The 16216-nt window shown below is 50.0% G+C and overlaps 1 protein-coding gene across 1 annotated transcript in view; it reads right to left on the reverse strand.

Annotated features, from left to right (window-relative positions):
• Positions 1-12974, reverse strand: part of FIBCD1 (fibrinogen C domain containing 1) — a 66811-nt gene extending 53837 nt beyond the window's left edge. The window contains exon 1 of the mRNA XM_063144552.1: positions 12903-12974. Coding sequence (XP_063000622.1) covers positions 12903-12974 — 72 coding nt within the window. The remainder of the gene's footprint in view (positions 1-12902) is intronic.
• Between the last annotated feature and the right edge of the window lie 3242 nt (positions 12975-16216).

Raw genomic sequence — 16216 nt, forward strand, 5'->3', positions numbered from 1 at the left:
GCTAGGCAGGTGTGTGTTGAATCCCTGCTTGGATGGGAGGCCATGTAAGCCCTGATGAGCTTTCCGGGAGGAAACGGGTGAGGGAGTAAATCTAATACGGGTTATGGGCTTATCTGTAAGGTTGTCTTTCATATTTGAATATGCTTTCATCCTCTCCCCTTACCCAACCCCTAATCTTCTTTTCTGTAAGCTAAACACACTCTGCTCTCTTTCAGGCTGGCCTCCCAGGATTTCTTCGCCAGCCCCTTTATCATCTTCGCCGCGCACGCATCCGAATCCGTTCCCAATTCACCAGCATCCTTGTTGAACAACAAATTCACAAGGATTGAACAGCCTTCTCCAAACTACAGGCAGTGCTGGAGGGGATCGCGAGGGCTGGGGCAAACGCACACACACACACAGAGCCCAACAAGTCATACATGCCGGCTGCCCCCTCCCATGGTCAGACCTTTTTGGGTTATTGCAAGGGAAGGCAATTTTCACAAACTCCGCGAGTGTTTTCCTTTATTATCACCGATCGATACATCCTAAGCAATCCTAAGAATCCTCCACGAAAGTTAACTCTGTCCAAATCAATAGGGATTTAACTTCAGAGGAAAATATATTTAGAATGGAAGCGTTCATGTGAAAACTACCATTATTTCTCTAACACAAATCTAATGTGGACAAAACTTGCCTGCCCAGAAATGTGCTTTGCCCCTTCTGAGTTTCCAATTCCTCCTCCTCCTCCTCCTCCTCCTCCTCCTCCTCCTCCTCCTCCTCCTCCTCCAAATGGGACTTTGGATGTTATGATTTCCCAAGTTTTGGAAACTTTGAGGCAATCTAAAACAGGTTGACCTGCTTAAATGGCTGGCTTAGCACCAAGGTACTAGAAGAACCACCTACTTTCATATTGGCCTAAATATACACTGAGATCTTCAGGGGAGGGCCTCCTCCTGCCACCTAGCATGGCCATGTGTCCTCTTTACAGATGGTAGGGATGTCCTCTATCTGATGGTAGGGATGTCAGAAGAATCCATTTTGGGGGTGGGTGAGTTTTTGCCAGCTCCCCACCTCCACCCCTGAACACTAGCTCATGGATTCCTGAGCTGGCTCAACTTGAGGCATACTGAGTTGGGCACTCTCGTGGTTTCCTGCTTCTTCTTTTTTTAAGTGCAAATCCCAATTTGCACAAATCGTGCATTTGCGCAAATCAGCATTTGTGCAAATTCGCAGCTGGGAACATTTGCGGAAATTGTGACCTGCACAAAATCACAGCCGTAAATAGCACACTTTGAACCAAGGGTGCACATAGTCCCGTATTCTGTTCACACAGTGGCCTACTAGCTGCCCAGGCAAAACCCACAAGCAGAAGGTCCCAGTTCCTGGGATCTCCCATTCTAAAACAGGAATATGTATTTATTTATTTATTTATTTAATTTATATACTGCCCCATAGCTGAAGCTCTCTGGGTGGTTTACAAAAGTTAAAAACAGTGGACATTAAAAAGCATACAAAATTTAAAACCATCAAAAATATAAAAACGACAGTATAAAACAACAGTACCCATTTAAACAACTGTTCTGGGGTCCATTAAAATACAAACAAACTTAGCATACATTGTTAAATGCTGTAAATGCCTGGGAGAAGAGAAAAGTCTTGACCTGGTGCCAAAAAGATAACAACTTTGGCGCCAGGCGAGCTTCATCGGGGAGATCATTCCATAATTGGGGGGCCACCACTGAAAAGGCCCTCTCCCTTCTCCGTGTAGGCACTCGGAGAAGGACCTTAGATGTTGAGCGCAGTGTACGGGTAGGTATCAGTTAGCCAGGCAGGAAAGTCTCCCTGTTTTGGAGACCTTGGACAGCTACTAGCTGCCAATGTGACTCCTAGACTGGACATTAATAAGGCGGGGAATCCCTAGTATTTGCAGCTAGGCTAAGCTCTGTGGAAGAGGCATAGTTCAGTGATAGAGACCCTTCTTTGCACGCAGAAGGTCTCAGGTTTGATCCCCAGGATCTCCTAGGAAAAATGTATGCCTGAAACCCTGGAAAGCCATTGCTGCCAGTCAGGGTCAACAATACTGGCCTAGATGTACCAAGGATCTGACTCAGTATAAGGCATCTAACTAGGTTCCTATGATCTCAGGCCGGAGGGCTTGGAGATGCAGACCAGTCAAGGCAGCTCACAGAGGCAGGGGCCAGACCACCAGACGCAGGGCTGGGACTACCGCCTCCCAGTTGGGAGAGGCAATCAGCACAGTTAAAAATGCAATCAACACAGTTAAAAAAAATACTACTTTGAAAAGCTGCGTTTGTGTTCAATATCTTCATTTCTCCAGAGGGCTTCTAGGAGGCCCCAGATGGGACCAGAGGCACTCTTGGGAAATCAGATGTGCTCTGCTGAAAGAAAGAAAGAAAGAAAGAAAGAAAGAAAGAAAGAAAGAAAGAAAGCAGGCTCCACTGTCTGGTTATTGGGAAGGGTAGGCAAGCACTGGGTGGACTGGGAGAGAGAGAGAGAGGTCATGTCTACACCAGTGTTTATCCCAGGGATCGCCCCAGGATCATCCCTGTGCATCCACGTGACACACAGGTGATTCTGAGGGCAGGAGGGATGATCCCTCAATTTCCCCGGGATAACTTGCATCACTTATATCCCAAGGAGCTGGGAATCGCAAGGAGGTAGGAAGCAGGCATGGGGCACGGAGCTCCTCAGGCGCTCTGTGCCCATCGGGGGTGGGGAGGGGAGCAGGAGCGGGGTGTGTGTTGTTTTTTACCTGGAATTTTTGCTGGAGTGCTCGTGCGTTCCAGCTCTTTATGTCTTTTTTTGTAAAAAAAAAAAAAAAAAAAAAAAAAAGGCCACTGTGACGGACCCGATGCCCAGGACGTCACACGGCCCATGTGGACCGAGGGGGAGGATCTCACGAGCAGAATACCGTGAGATCCTCCCCCCTCACTTCCGGAATGCCCGGGGGGAGGGGTGTCTACCGTATTTCTTCGATTCTAAGATGCACTTTTTTCCCTAAATAAACAGCTCTAAAAATGGAGTGCGTCTTAGAATTAATGGTGTCTTAGAATCAAAGCAATATGGTAAGAGGAAAAGAGGAAGCTCCTGCAGCAGCCTCGAGACACGCGAGCGAGGAGGAGCTGGTTGGGTAAGCGCCTGGTTTTTTGTTAGTCAAATTTATTCGTAAGTCCCATCGATTTCCATGGGACTTACTCGCGTGTCGTCGTCCCCTGGTGCACAGACAAGTAAAGAGCGGGACTGGAGAGTTAAGCGTTTTAGCTCCTTAATCGCGTCTTCTCCTCTCTCTCCCCGCCCGAAAATATTGTTTACTCTTTGTTTCAACGCCCCCCCCTTCTTCCCGCGCAAACGGCGGTTTCTTCTCTCACAGAGGGAAAAAAGAAAAGGACACAACCATTAGAAGAAAGCGTGGGGGGGGGAGGAGGTTGGCTGGGCGGTGAGGGAAGTATTTCTTCGATTCTAAGATGCCCATGGCGGAAGTCAGAATGGAATCCGGGGGGTGGGGGAACTAGTGAAAGATCTTGGAGCAACACCCCTCATAAGAACATCAGAAGAGCCCTGCTGGATCAGACCAAGGGTACACCTAGTCCAGCACTCTGTTCACACAGTGACCAAGCAGCCATCGGCCAGGAATGAACAAACGGGACATGGTGCAACAGCACCCTCCCGCCCATGTTCCCCAGCAACTGGTGCCCACAGGCTTACTGTCTTGAATACTGGAGATAGCACACAACCATCAGGGCTAGTAGCCATGGTAAGCCTTCACCTCCAGGAATTCATCCAACCCCCTTTTGAAGCCATCCAAATTGGTGGCCATCACGACATCTCGTGGTAGTGAGTTCCATAATTTAACTATGCATTGTGTGAAGAAGTCCTTCCTTTTATTTGTCCTGGATCTCCCACCTATCAGCTTCATGGGATGACCCTGGGTTCTAGTATTTTGAGAGAGGAAGTAAAATGCCTCCCTCTTCACATTCTCCACACAGTGCATCATTTTGAACACCTCTATCACATCTCCCCTTAGCCTTCTTTTTTCCAAGCTAAACAATCCCAGAATCCTCAACCGGATTCTTCCAACATCCCTACTTGCAATAACTCATCCAAGATAAAATATTCTAGGGCTTAAACCACATCACTGGAAAACACATGCTTGTGGATCCATCGCTCAGAACATAATGCCTTCTGCTGCTTCCGTTGTGCATAATTCTTCTCCAGCTTGCTTTCTCTCACACATGATCTTCTAATTCCTTTTTTAAATGGGCTTGAGGTTGTATTTTACCTCCCGTGGTGATGACAGGGATTGATCCCTTTCATGGTAGTTCCTTTCCATAATCTTGTCTGAGCCCACTGCAGCTGTCACCTTCTTAACCATACTTCACACCATGCGGGGTGGTGGGCTTCTGTGTCCTACTCCCAAACCTCAGGAATCTGGCACCTTTGGAATAAGGCACACACTAACTCAACTGGCTGTGAAAGAAGCTTTCAAATGCTGGTAAAAACAGATGTTACATTTGTTTCCTAAAACAGCCCACATCATGTTCAGCAGGAGAATGCTTTTTTCTGTGCCAGAAAGAGCTTCTGAAAGTTTCCAGCATGATCATAAGGACAGCCATGGAGGACACCTATTGGCTAGTACCTGTAATGTCGCCAACCCACTTCTATTTTATTTTTTAAAAGATGCCTAACAAGAATGGAGTGGGGATATAATTGAGGTTTATAAAATAATGAATGGTGTAAACCAGCCTTGCCCAACCTGGTCCCTTGGACTACAACTCCCAGCATTCCCCAGGGGAAATGGAATGGAGGGGTTGAAATTCTGAACAGAAAACATGCCACGCTGCAACATTTTGATGCAGGCCCCACTTATAATAAAATTAGTGAGAATGAGCTGTAAGCCAGGAAAGCTCTTGGTTTACATTTCTCCTTGGTCAACAAAGGCGAGTTTTCACTGAGGGAATTAACATGTGTCCACTTCAGACTGCAGCTGGGGGGTTCGCAGGATACAATGCTCCTTGATGCACACAAATTCCCTGCACATAGAAAACTAGAACGCCAGCTCTGCTAGCACCCCTCTCCCTGACATGCTAGTTTTCTATGTGCAGGGAAATTGTGTTTTTGTTTGACGGAGCATTACGTTATGCAACCTGCAAGCTGAAGGTTTAGACACAGGGTACAGCATCTCAGTGAGATCCAAATTACAAGCTAAGGTTCAACGGCCCCGTTCACATGTGCATGGGGGCAGGGAGGCTGAGTAGGGGATCTACGAAGCGGGGAGGGTTAGGAAAACGTCTACAAGGAAGCCCGTCACACGATCGGCAATTATGCGATGACCTGTGGTTCACTTACCCCTCCCTGCTTCGTGGATAGATTGGTGTCCATCCATGGTTGTCACTGAGTATCCTAGCAGCCGTCATGGCTGGTTAGGGTACCCATGGGCCATTCTAGCCGTCGCTATGCAACAGCTGCAACCGAGAAAGTCCATGCTGGCTAGAGCAACTCCAGGAGTGGTGGACACTCTAGGCGGCCATCTCGCTGGTCCGCCATTTTTTTCATCCGCACAGCCTCCGTGACCTACATAGTTCCCATCATGTGCAAACCATCCCCATGGCCTGTTAACCCCATTGCAGAAGGTGGGTAAGAGAGGTGGGTACTTGAACCCCTCCTGAACATGCTTACCCAACATTATTTATGAGCAATCCACGGTGGATTAGTGTAAGGTCTGAACAGGCCCAAAGACTCCTGGCTAGTGGTACATTTCACATGTCAGGATTACGGTGCAAGGGAAGGAGAGGATGCGGAAATGCCACTCAGGATTGGGGGGAAAAAACCAACCCACCCAACCAACCCAGGACCTTGGAATTGTTGTAGATCACAAGCTGAATATGAGCCAACAGCGTGACGTGGCTGCAAAAAAAGCAAACACAATTTTGGGATGCATTAATAGAAATATCTCTTTGAAATCGCGCAAGGTACTGGTTCCCCTATGTTCGGCACTGGTTAGGCCTCAACTTGAGTACTGCGTCCAGTTCTGGGCACCACACTTCAAGAAGTTTAACCTATAAAGCCTTACATGGCTTGGAACCACTATACCTGATGGAACGCCTCCCCCTACATGAACCTACCCGTCCACTGCGCTCAACATCTAAGGTCCTCCTCCGAGTGCCTACTCCGAGGGACACTCGGAGGATGGCAACAAGGGAGAGGGCCTCTTCAGTGGTGGCCCCCCAATTATGGAATGATCTCTTCGATGAGGCTCGCCTGGCACCAACATTGTTATCTTTTCAGCGCCAGGTCAAGACCTTTCTCTTCTCCCAGGCATTTAACAGCATTTAACAACATATGCTAAGTTTGTTTGTTTTTTAATGGACCCCAGAACTGTCGTTGTTTAAAATGGATACTGTTTTACACTGTTGTTTTTATATTTTTGATGGTTTTAGATTTGTATACTTTTAAATGTTCACTGTTTTAACTTTTGTAAAGCGCCCAGAGAGCTTCGACTATGGGGCGGTATATAAATTTAATAAATAAATAAATAAAGGATGCAGACAAACTGGAGGGGGTTCAGAGGAAGGCAACGAGGATGATCAGGGGTCTGGAAACAAAGCCCTATGTGGGAAGAGACTGAAAGAACTGGGCATGTTTAGCCTTGAGATTGCGCTCTAAACAAATCAACTAAAGGTTTAGTTGATTCATCCATAGGGATAGATTTTAATCTGTGCGATATGGCTGTCGCTGGTTAATTTGTATGTTTCTCTCACACTTCCTTCAGTATCTCAAACAGCCACTACCCTTGAAGTTTTGGTGTGATGAAAATATATATTTAAAATACAAATGGTGCTTAATTAATCCCGGCTGCAATCCTACGCATGTTGACTTGGGAGTACATCCCATTGAATTACGCGGGAGTTTATTTTGGTGTGAAGAGGCATAGGATAAAAAGGATTTCACTCCACTGATGCAGTCCTGTGGACCCTTCTCCGAGAGGAAAATCCCTTAAAATTGGAGGGAGTACACGTGTATAGTGGTACCATCAGGGTCGGACGTTGGGGCACAGGCAGAATGAGAAATAGGGACCCCGAGTGCAACAGGGCTGGCTTACCACATTCTGAAGTCAAGGAATACACATTACTATTTAAGCCACACACACGCGCACACACACACACATATTTCTCTTGGCCCTGTAAGGCTATTAAGTCCAGAGTCTAAAATTACCTAACTGCACCACTGAACACGCATACGACTGGAGCTGCAAATAAGTTCTCCGGTAAACATTCTTTATTGAGTTAAGCACTTTAATTATTACTAATATTGGGGGAGGAGAGAAGCCCGGAAGAATTACGTTCTGATTATCAAAACCCCTTGGGGGGCAGGGGGTGGGGTGGAGGATCCAATTTTGGCTGTTACAAGGTCTGCTGATTTGGGGGGGGGGCATAGAAGACTGGGAAGGATCCCCTGGGAGAAATGGAGGGTCTGATTAAGTATATCCTGCTCCCAGGTTTTTTGGGGGAGGAGGTTGTCTGCGGCCCAAGATAATACCACAGGGTTGTAGCCTTGGATGAGTTTTGGATACAAGGCAAAAAGGGTCTCATTCTCTATCCTACAGGGAACAAAAGGCTCGTAGTATGAGGCTGGGACTGAAATAATACATGGAGGAAGGAACACTAGCCAACTTCACTGCCCAAACAGGTAGATTTGGGAAGCAAAATCAAAATTAGTCTTTCGCAAATTCCAGTAGAGAACTGTGCAGAAGAGCGGTGTAGTGGTTACAGAGCCAGTAGTGGCACAGCAGTTAGAGCAGGGGTCTGGACACCCTCCGGATGTTGTTGGGTTTCAAACCTCGTCAGTCCCAGCCAGTGGGAAGGGATGATGGGGTTTGTAGTCCAACAACAGCTGGGGCGGGACTCTTGGCTACTGCTAGTTTAGGGAAGGTCGGAGATGAACAGTTTCAAAACAGCCGTGAGGTTTTGAATCACCATCTTGACACCTAGCTCTACCTACCAGGGTTGTTGTGAAGAGGATAAAATGGGCTTCTTCCTCGGTGAGTGTATCTTCTCACCGCTGTTGCCACCAATGGCTCTTGCTCCTCATCCTCTTCCTCATCATGGCCACCACTTACTTGGTGAGCAGGCAGAGAGCCAGGGAGCCAGGAGGCCACGCCGTCTCCTGCTTCTCCTCCTCACCACCTCCGTCGTCTGGGCCGGAGCGAGAGGCAGGTGAACAAGGCCGGTTGCCATGGTGAAGAGGAGGAGCAACTCCAGGGGGCGCTTGTCAGGGCCCCCCTGCTGGGGGTGGGCCCTTGACAGGTGCCCGGTCATGCCTACCCTTCACTTCAGTCCTGGAGTGAGCACAGGTAAGCCCACCTGCTGCCCTAAGTTCCTCGGAGGAAAAGTGGGTGTGAGCATACTAACAAAGAATTCTGCTTCCTTGCCCAGATCTTGTGATGGGCTCCATCATCCTCATTGCCAGGACCAGGCCAGGCCATTGTGGTGCCCAAGGTGGAATACCCAGCTGGTACCTCCTTCCCTCTAAAATTAACGCAAGGCACAACACACACGGGACATTTTCCTGCACTTCCCATGTTCACATGAATGGAACATTCATAGACCCCGGGATCCATCCTTCCCTCCTCTAGGGACATCAGAAGCTGGCTTCTACTGAGTCAGATCCCTTGGTCCATCTAGCCTTGTATTGTCAACACTGGCTGGCAGGAGTTCTTCCTGCCCTACCTGGAGAAGCTGAGGATCAAACCTTGGACCTTCTGCAGACAAAGCATGTGGTCAGTCACAGAATTCCCAAGCATAACCTGTGGTCCAACTAGTTCAATATTGTCTATCCGGAACTTTGAAACTAAGAATTGGTGCCTGAACTTTGCTTCTCTTTTTCCTCCTCCCTCCCAATCCCTTTTCCTTTTGGGTTGTGTCCTTTAGATTGTAAATCTGACTCCTGATTACCACTGACCTACAGCCCCATCTCTGCACCTGCTCTTATGTATTGCGACTCTCCTCTTGCACAGCTTTGGCTGGCTGGCTTGGATGGGATTTGTGCAAGAGCACATCCGAGGAAGTGGCCATCAACAATTTGTCTTCTGGTTGATTGGTTGGTTGATTACATTTCTGCACCGCCCAATAGCCAAAATTCTCTGGGCAACCTGCAAAGATTTCCAACCCTTAAAAACACCAGTGTGATAAAAGCATCATCGGAAACCTTTAAAAGTTGAAAACAGAACCAAAGTGGTCGCGATCCATGACATGAGCGATTGGGCAGTTTGGAAATGTACCAAATAAATAAATAAAACTCAGTTTAAAAGGGAAAAAAGAAAAGAAAAAAGACGCAGCAGCAGTGTAAAAGGTTTAAAAATGCCATGGCACATTTAAATAACTAAACTTAAGGGTGCGAAACTATGGATTAGACAGAAAAAAAGATCTCCAATTTCCAGAATTCCCCAGCCAGCTATGACTACTTAAGAATTGTCAGACTTTTCCCCCCTGTCAAAACATGCATAGGATTGTGGTCAGAGCCAGACGGAGACACAGGTCTGTACCCCAAGCAGGTTACATTGAAAATTCAATAATGCTTTTAAATAACAAAGTTAAGGGTGCAATCTTATGCATGGTTAGACCGGGGGGTGGGGGTCGGAGTCCTACAATTCCCAGCAATCCCCATCCAGCACAGCTGGGAATTGTAGGACTTTTCCCCTGTCTCTACAAGCATTTGGTTCATGCCTGAAAGGACTAAAAATGCCTGAGGAAATTCAAGGAAAGTCTCCACCTGGTGCTGAAAAGAGACCACAACGTCGATGCCTCTGTGGGAAGGCCGTTTTCCCAACCAGGGTGCTGCCGGCCACCTATGATGGCTAGATCTTGCCTCCAGCCTCGGAGACCACATACATCTCAATCCTGGTCACTGGGGAACCCGGGCAGGAGGGCGCTCTTGCACTCAGGTCCTGCTGGCGGGCTTCTCATTGGGGCGTCTGGCCGGCCACTGTGGGAACAGAAGGGGGGCCTAAAGAGGCCTTTGGCCAGGCCCAGCAGAGCCCTCACCTTCTGATGGGTCAGCCGCCTGCCTGTCTCTCCCTGGAGGTGCTGCCTCGTGGCTGGGCTACCTCCGCCCATCCCTGAGCCCTGCTTATCTGGGTTGTATGGGAGGAAAGACATTCAAGGGCACGGGTGCCCGGGTGCATTGGGGAGGGTCAAGGCGAGTCCTGAATGGCAGTTTGCTCCATCCCTCCGAGCGACGCCTGAGGGCTCTGAGCTGCTGCAGCACAAGCGGCAGGCAAAAGGAGCATCATGCGCGGCGTCTCCTTCCCACCTTTGTGCTCAGAGCTTCCCTTCACATTAGCTTGTCTTACTTGCAGTGAAAAGCATCCTCTGGAGGTTGTTTGTTTCCTTGTTTCTGGCTGGGGTGCCAGACTTTGGCAGGGGCAGAACACCCAATGGAAAGCACTTCTTCTTCTTCTCTCTCTCTCTCTCTCTCTCGCTCATACACACACACACATGCACACACACGCTACTTGGGCACATCCTATTGTCTGCAACCTCGTGCACATAGATACTTCAACATGTCAATAACCTTTGACATTGCCTGTCACATGCTTCACCTTGTGACTATTGCGCTCACCTATTTTGCACTGTCCCGTTGTGACTATTGCAATTCGCCTATCGTATGTTCCACCTTGTGACTATTGTGCATCTCCTATTGTACTCCCCCCATTGTGACTATAGCACTTCACCTATTACACCCTCCCCTGTTGTGACTATTGTACTTCGCCTATCACATGTCTCACCTTGTGGCTATTGCACTTCGCCTATTTCACCGTCCCCCATTGTGACTATTTCACTTTGCCTATTGCACCCTCCCCCATTGTGACTATAGCACTTTGCCTATTACACCCTCCCCTGTTGTGACTATTGTACTTCGCCTATCACATGTCTCACCTTGTGACTATTTCACTTCGCCTATTGCACCCTCCCCCATTGTGAATACTGCACTTCACCTATGGCACACTCCATCTTGTGTCATGTCTCAAACCAGCATCAACAGCCACGCCTGCCCGGGCTCCTTGCTACCACACCACTAATCTTGCACATTCCCCATTGTGTGAGCATGCGCCCCCGCTGGTGTTGCGGGCACACTAACGTGAGGATCATATCAATACGGGATAGAAGTCAAATCAATCAAGGATTGATGGAAGGTGGTCAGACAAGGGTGCCCATGTTGGCAATTGCACATATGTTTCCAGGTGCCTGCTACAGGTTTGCATGAACTGAGGCATTCCTGATGCTTTCCCTCCTAGATGGAGCAGTGCATGGTGGCACAAGCAAGCTGTTGCACAATGCGATTGTTGCTTGCTGGCAGTGCGTGCACTGCCAGCAAGCCTCCCAACTGTGTTACACAAACATCTGTGCTTGTTTGCATTGCGCACCTGGGGCAGCGCCGTCTTTTTCCTCTTCTCCAGGCCGCTCTGCAAGCTGGCAGCTGCCCAGGTATGCCGATAGGAGAGTCTGCCAGTGAGTTGCCCCCGCTTCAACACTGATGAGCATTCACACTTGGAAAGCGGGGACATGCAACACTCGATCCCTTGAGAGCCGCTTCCCCTGAAGAGGCACTGATGCGCAGTTGGTTCAAAGCATGCTCCGAACGGCAGCCAGATTTTGAAAAGAACGCCGCTCCTGCCCGCTCGCCTTTAAATGCATACACACCGGCCCAGAAGGGGATCCCCCTCCCCGGGCCTCAGGTGAGCGGAGGGGACCTGCTCCCCCAAAATGGGGACAGCCCACCGTCTTTTGAAGAGGTTCATTGGTGGAGAAGCGTGCAAGCGCTTCACCCAAGTTGGTGGTGTGATGCTCTCCTTCTCTCTCCCTCTACACACACACACACACACACACACACACTGCCCCAGCTTGTTTTTCTGTTTGCCCACCACAGAGCCAGAGAGAATGATGTGACATTCTGTCTGTAAATAAATAAACTAAATAATTCAAGGCGAATTTGCCAAGCGCCAGAAACACAGGTTCCCAGTGGATCCCCGGGGGACCGGGGTGGCTGGGTGGAGGCAGCGAGTGAGCATGCACGCAGCTTGCATTCAAAGGATCCATCCCTGCGCGAGGAACCGGCCAAGCCACGAGGCCAGGACAAGGGTGCTGCCATCGGCCCTCCACCACAGAACTCTCTGCAGTGCCCATGCAAGTGAGCACCTGGTTCCAAAACACTGCTGGGAACACACCTGCAAAGCGCCCTCCCTCCTCCCCGCCAGGAGGTGACCCAGGCCACTCGACTTGGCAGTATGGGTGGGTGGGAGAAGCAAGCACCTCGCGGATGCCCCGTGGAGGCATCAAAGAGGTGGCATTTGTGCCTCCCGTCCCCAACTAATTGCATGGTTTTGCAAAATAATAATAACAACAATAACAATAGCATCCAATGCAGTCAACATTGCAGAAATGAATGCAGGAAAGAGAGAGAGAGAGAGAGAGAGAGGGAGGGAGGGAGAGAGAGAGAGGAGCAGCAACAGGAGGCTAAAAGTTTTTTTTGGGGGGGTGTATAGAAAGTGCCACACGACCTGTCCACATCGTTTTATTCTGGAGTGACTCCGGATTGGCAGTTTCGTCCCCCAAATCTTTAATGCGGATGAGTGCAAACCATGAGGTGTGTGTGTGTGTGTGTGTGAAGGGGACGGGACACATCTGTCTTCTCTGATGTAGCCACAAATTAACCACCCCGCTTATATGTCCCAACGGAGGGAAGGGTAACTAATCCGGATTCAACGTCGACTTCCATGCCTCCGCTCTCCTCTCCCGTTTCTCCCCGGGCAGTCCATCCATCCTTCCCCTTCCTCGCCTCCCTAACTCTCCCCCACCTCAATATTTTAAGCAAACAACAACAGCAACACCCTCCCTGCTTACCTGTGATTTCTCCTGCGGTCCATCTTCCAGCTGTGCTGCCCCTCCAACATTTTTCCATCGATCGTTGACCATTTTCCAGAGGGTGCGTGACCAGTTAAAGGGTGGTGGTGGTGGGAAATCCTCGCCTAAGTGGTACCCAACCTGCGATGCCGGAGAAGTCCAAAAGGAGGCAAAGAGTTCCAAATTGGGAGAAAGGGAGAGAGGGAGAGAGAGAGAGAGAGAGAGAGAGAGAGAGAGAGAGAGAGAGAGAGAGAGAACAGGGAACGTTTTCTTCCCAGTCAATAGGAATGGGGGAAAGTTGGAGGGACACAGAACTGGTTTGCCTCTTGGGGTCTTTTGCTTCAGCTTGGAGGATCCTCCTTCCTCCTCCTCCCTCCCCCCTCCTTCTCTCTCTCTCTCTCTCTCTCTCCCTTGTCTGGATTTCTCTCTTCTTTCTCTGCACCTCCTCGCTCTCAGGCAGATGGGGAGGGACACACAGCATCTAAAAGAAACGCGCGCACACACCGGAGGCACAGAGAGCAAGAGAAACACATACACACACACACACGTTTCTTTTTGGCTCTACAGAACAGATCCATTGGGAGGGGGTTGGTGCGGGTCTGGGGGGCGCGATCCGGTGACCCACCCAGACCGAACTTCCCCTCTCGGGGCTGGGGGACACCAGACGCGGGTGGGGGTGAAGGCAGGAGGGTCTCGAAGCCTCCGCGTGTTACAATCCCGAGTCAAGAGGCGCCGTTTGGAGGCGCGACACGCGAACCTCGACCGCGCCTGCAGGAGGGCGGGCGCGCACGTGTGAACCCGGCGACGCGAGTGGGTTTGAAGAAGGCGCTTTCTTCCTCCTCGCCTGCTTGTGTACAACGAGGAGGCATAAACCTCCTGCCTTTGAACGCCAGGAGCTTGTTCGTGAGAATTTATCCCCTCCTCTCTCTAAACCATTCTCGGTTGCGATTTTTTTAAAAAAAACAACAACAAGCAAACTTTTCCGGCTGTATTTGCGCGGCTTTGGGGCAGTTCACACGTGCATTCTGCTTCGTCTGCGGAGGGCGCCCTCTAGCGGAACTCCCGCGTGTTTTGAACGGGCCAGGTTAGAGGCGAGACACCAGGATGATTATTTACATCTTACCTCAAGCGGGAGGGAACGGGCGGGTGGGTGTGTCCGTAACCACCTTAACTGTTCGGTTCGGCGGGGGGGGGGGGGGCGGTGCCCCAAAGGCCTTTTGAAGACAAAATTGTAAGCTGCTTTTAATTCCCTTTTCTATGCAGCTGTTCAGGATACAGGAGTCTTGTCCTCCTTTTCATAGCGCCACCCTAAATACTAGTAGAGACTTGGACTGAGATACAGGAGATCCGGGTTCAAGTCTCCACTTGGCCATGGAAACCCACTGGGAGAGACAGTTGCAGGGGTCTGGAAACGAAGCCCTTTGAAGAGAGGCTGAAAGAACTGGGCATGTTTAGCCTGGAGAAGAGAAGGCTGAGGGGTGACTTGAAAGCACTCTTCAAATACTTGAAAGAGGAGGGCTAGGATCTCTTCTCGATCATCCCAGAGTGCAAGACAAGGAATAATGGGCACAAGTGACAGGCTCCACATCGGGAAAAAATTGACATCAGGAAAAACTGGATATCAGGAAAAACTTTTCCTGGACATCAGGAAAAACTTCCTGCTGTTAGAGCAGTACGACAATGGAACCAATGACCTAGGGAGGTTGTGGGCTCTCCCACACTAGAGGCCTTCATGAGGGAGCTGGACAACCACCTGTCAGGGATGCTTTAAGGTGGATTCCTGCATTGAGCGGGGGGTTGGACTCGATGGCCTTGTAGGCCCCTTCCAACTCTGATTCTATGTGGGGAGGACAGAGTTAAACCTTCCCTCGCCATCTGCAGTACCCCTTGAAAACCCCTGCCCCTGAATGGCAATAAAGGTTGGGGGGGAAATATACCTGGGCACTCAGGGCTCTGTGGAATAGATCCAGGCCCTTTGGAAATCGATTTAGGGCCCGGTCTCCAAAGGTCCAGCGTTAACACCCCTGCTGGCCTGGCCAATTCGCCTCGAAATCTCACCGTGGGCCCAATCCATCAGCAATTCCAGCCCGCCTGGATTGCACCATTGATCATAATCACAGGTAAGCGAGACACAGCGGCAAGCCGGCCAAGAGGTGGCAAGAAGAAGCCCCTGAGAAGGGCGCGTAATTTGGCGGAGCAAGGAAGAGAGGCCCTTTGGGCTTCATTAGCCAGGCACTTAACCTCGCAGATGGCAGCTTCCGGGCGGCATTGCAGAGGGAGTAGAGAATAGGCGCTCCATTTCCCAGCCCTTTGCAAGCTGTCCTTCCGCACGTCCCGCGCTAATTAATTATACGGCATTGCAGATTTAGACAGTCAGTCGCAAACTGTGTATCATTTTTTACTCGCTTCCAAGACGCTTGCGACCAATGAGAGGGGGGGAGCGTGGTGATACTGCCGCTCGCCGTGAATCTCTGATATTGCCTCCTTCTTGTCTGTGCCTTGAACCGATCCCTGGGGATTCGCCGTTGCGCACTACTGCTAAAGCCGGTTGCGGTGCGTCAGAGGTCCGCCCCGCAAGGGAGGCGCTAATTCAGATCGTGGTGCTAGTGGAGGGAGATGATGACCCCCATCCCTGACCTAGCTCAGAGAGGCCTGGTGCTCCATCGTACTCCCGGAGATGTCCAGCAGTGTTTCTGAGGCTCAAGGGGTCCTAAAGGACCCCAGACCACTTGAGGTCCACTCTGTGGAAGAATGTTCTGCCAGCCATCTAAAGTAAGAGGAGTCAAAAGATAATCTTGTTTTGTGGCTAGAGCACCACTTCCCTATCCCAGTGCCCTCCAGATGTGCTGGCTGGGGTTGATGGGAGTTGTAGCCCGACACATCTGTTTGGGGGTCTAAGACATGGATCAGTGGTGTCATTCCACAAGCCCCTTCTGGTGATTGGCTGGAGACTCAGGACAGACAAAAGGTAGTCCTTCTTCACCTGGCACATTATTAACTTATGGAACTCAGGGCCACAAGATGTGGTGACCAACAAGAGGCGCAATTTTAACCTAGGGAACTCACTGCCACAAGATGTGGCAGCCACCATCTTGGACAGCTTTAAAAGGACATCCAACGAATTCATGGAGGGTATTAAGACTACCCCTGGCTACTAGATGTGATGGCTATGGGCTACCTCATGCGTGCCTTCTGGAGGCATCTGCTTGGACACTGTGGGAGGCAGCATGCACGACGAAAGAGGCCTCAGGCAGTGTTGGCTTCCAGATTATATTGAACAGGCCTTCATGTCCTTGGCTGGATGGCTTCCTTCT

Source organism: Elgaria multicarinata, chromosome 19 (genome assembly GCF_023053635.1).
Source record: "Elgaria multicarinata webbii isolate HBS135686 ecotype San Diego chromosome 19, rElgMul1.1.pri, whole genome shotgun sequence".
Lineage (NCBI taxonomy): Eukaryota > Metazoa > Chordata > Lepidosauria > Squamata > Anguidae > Elgaria > Elgaria multicarinata.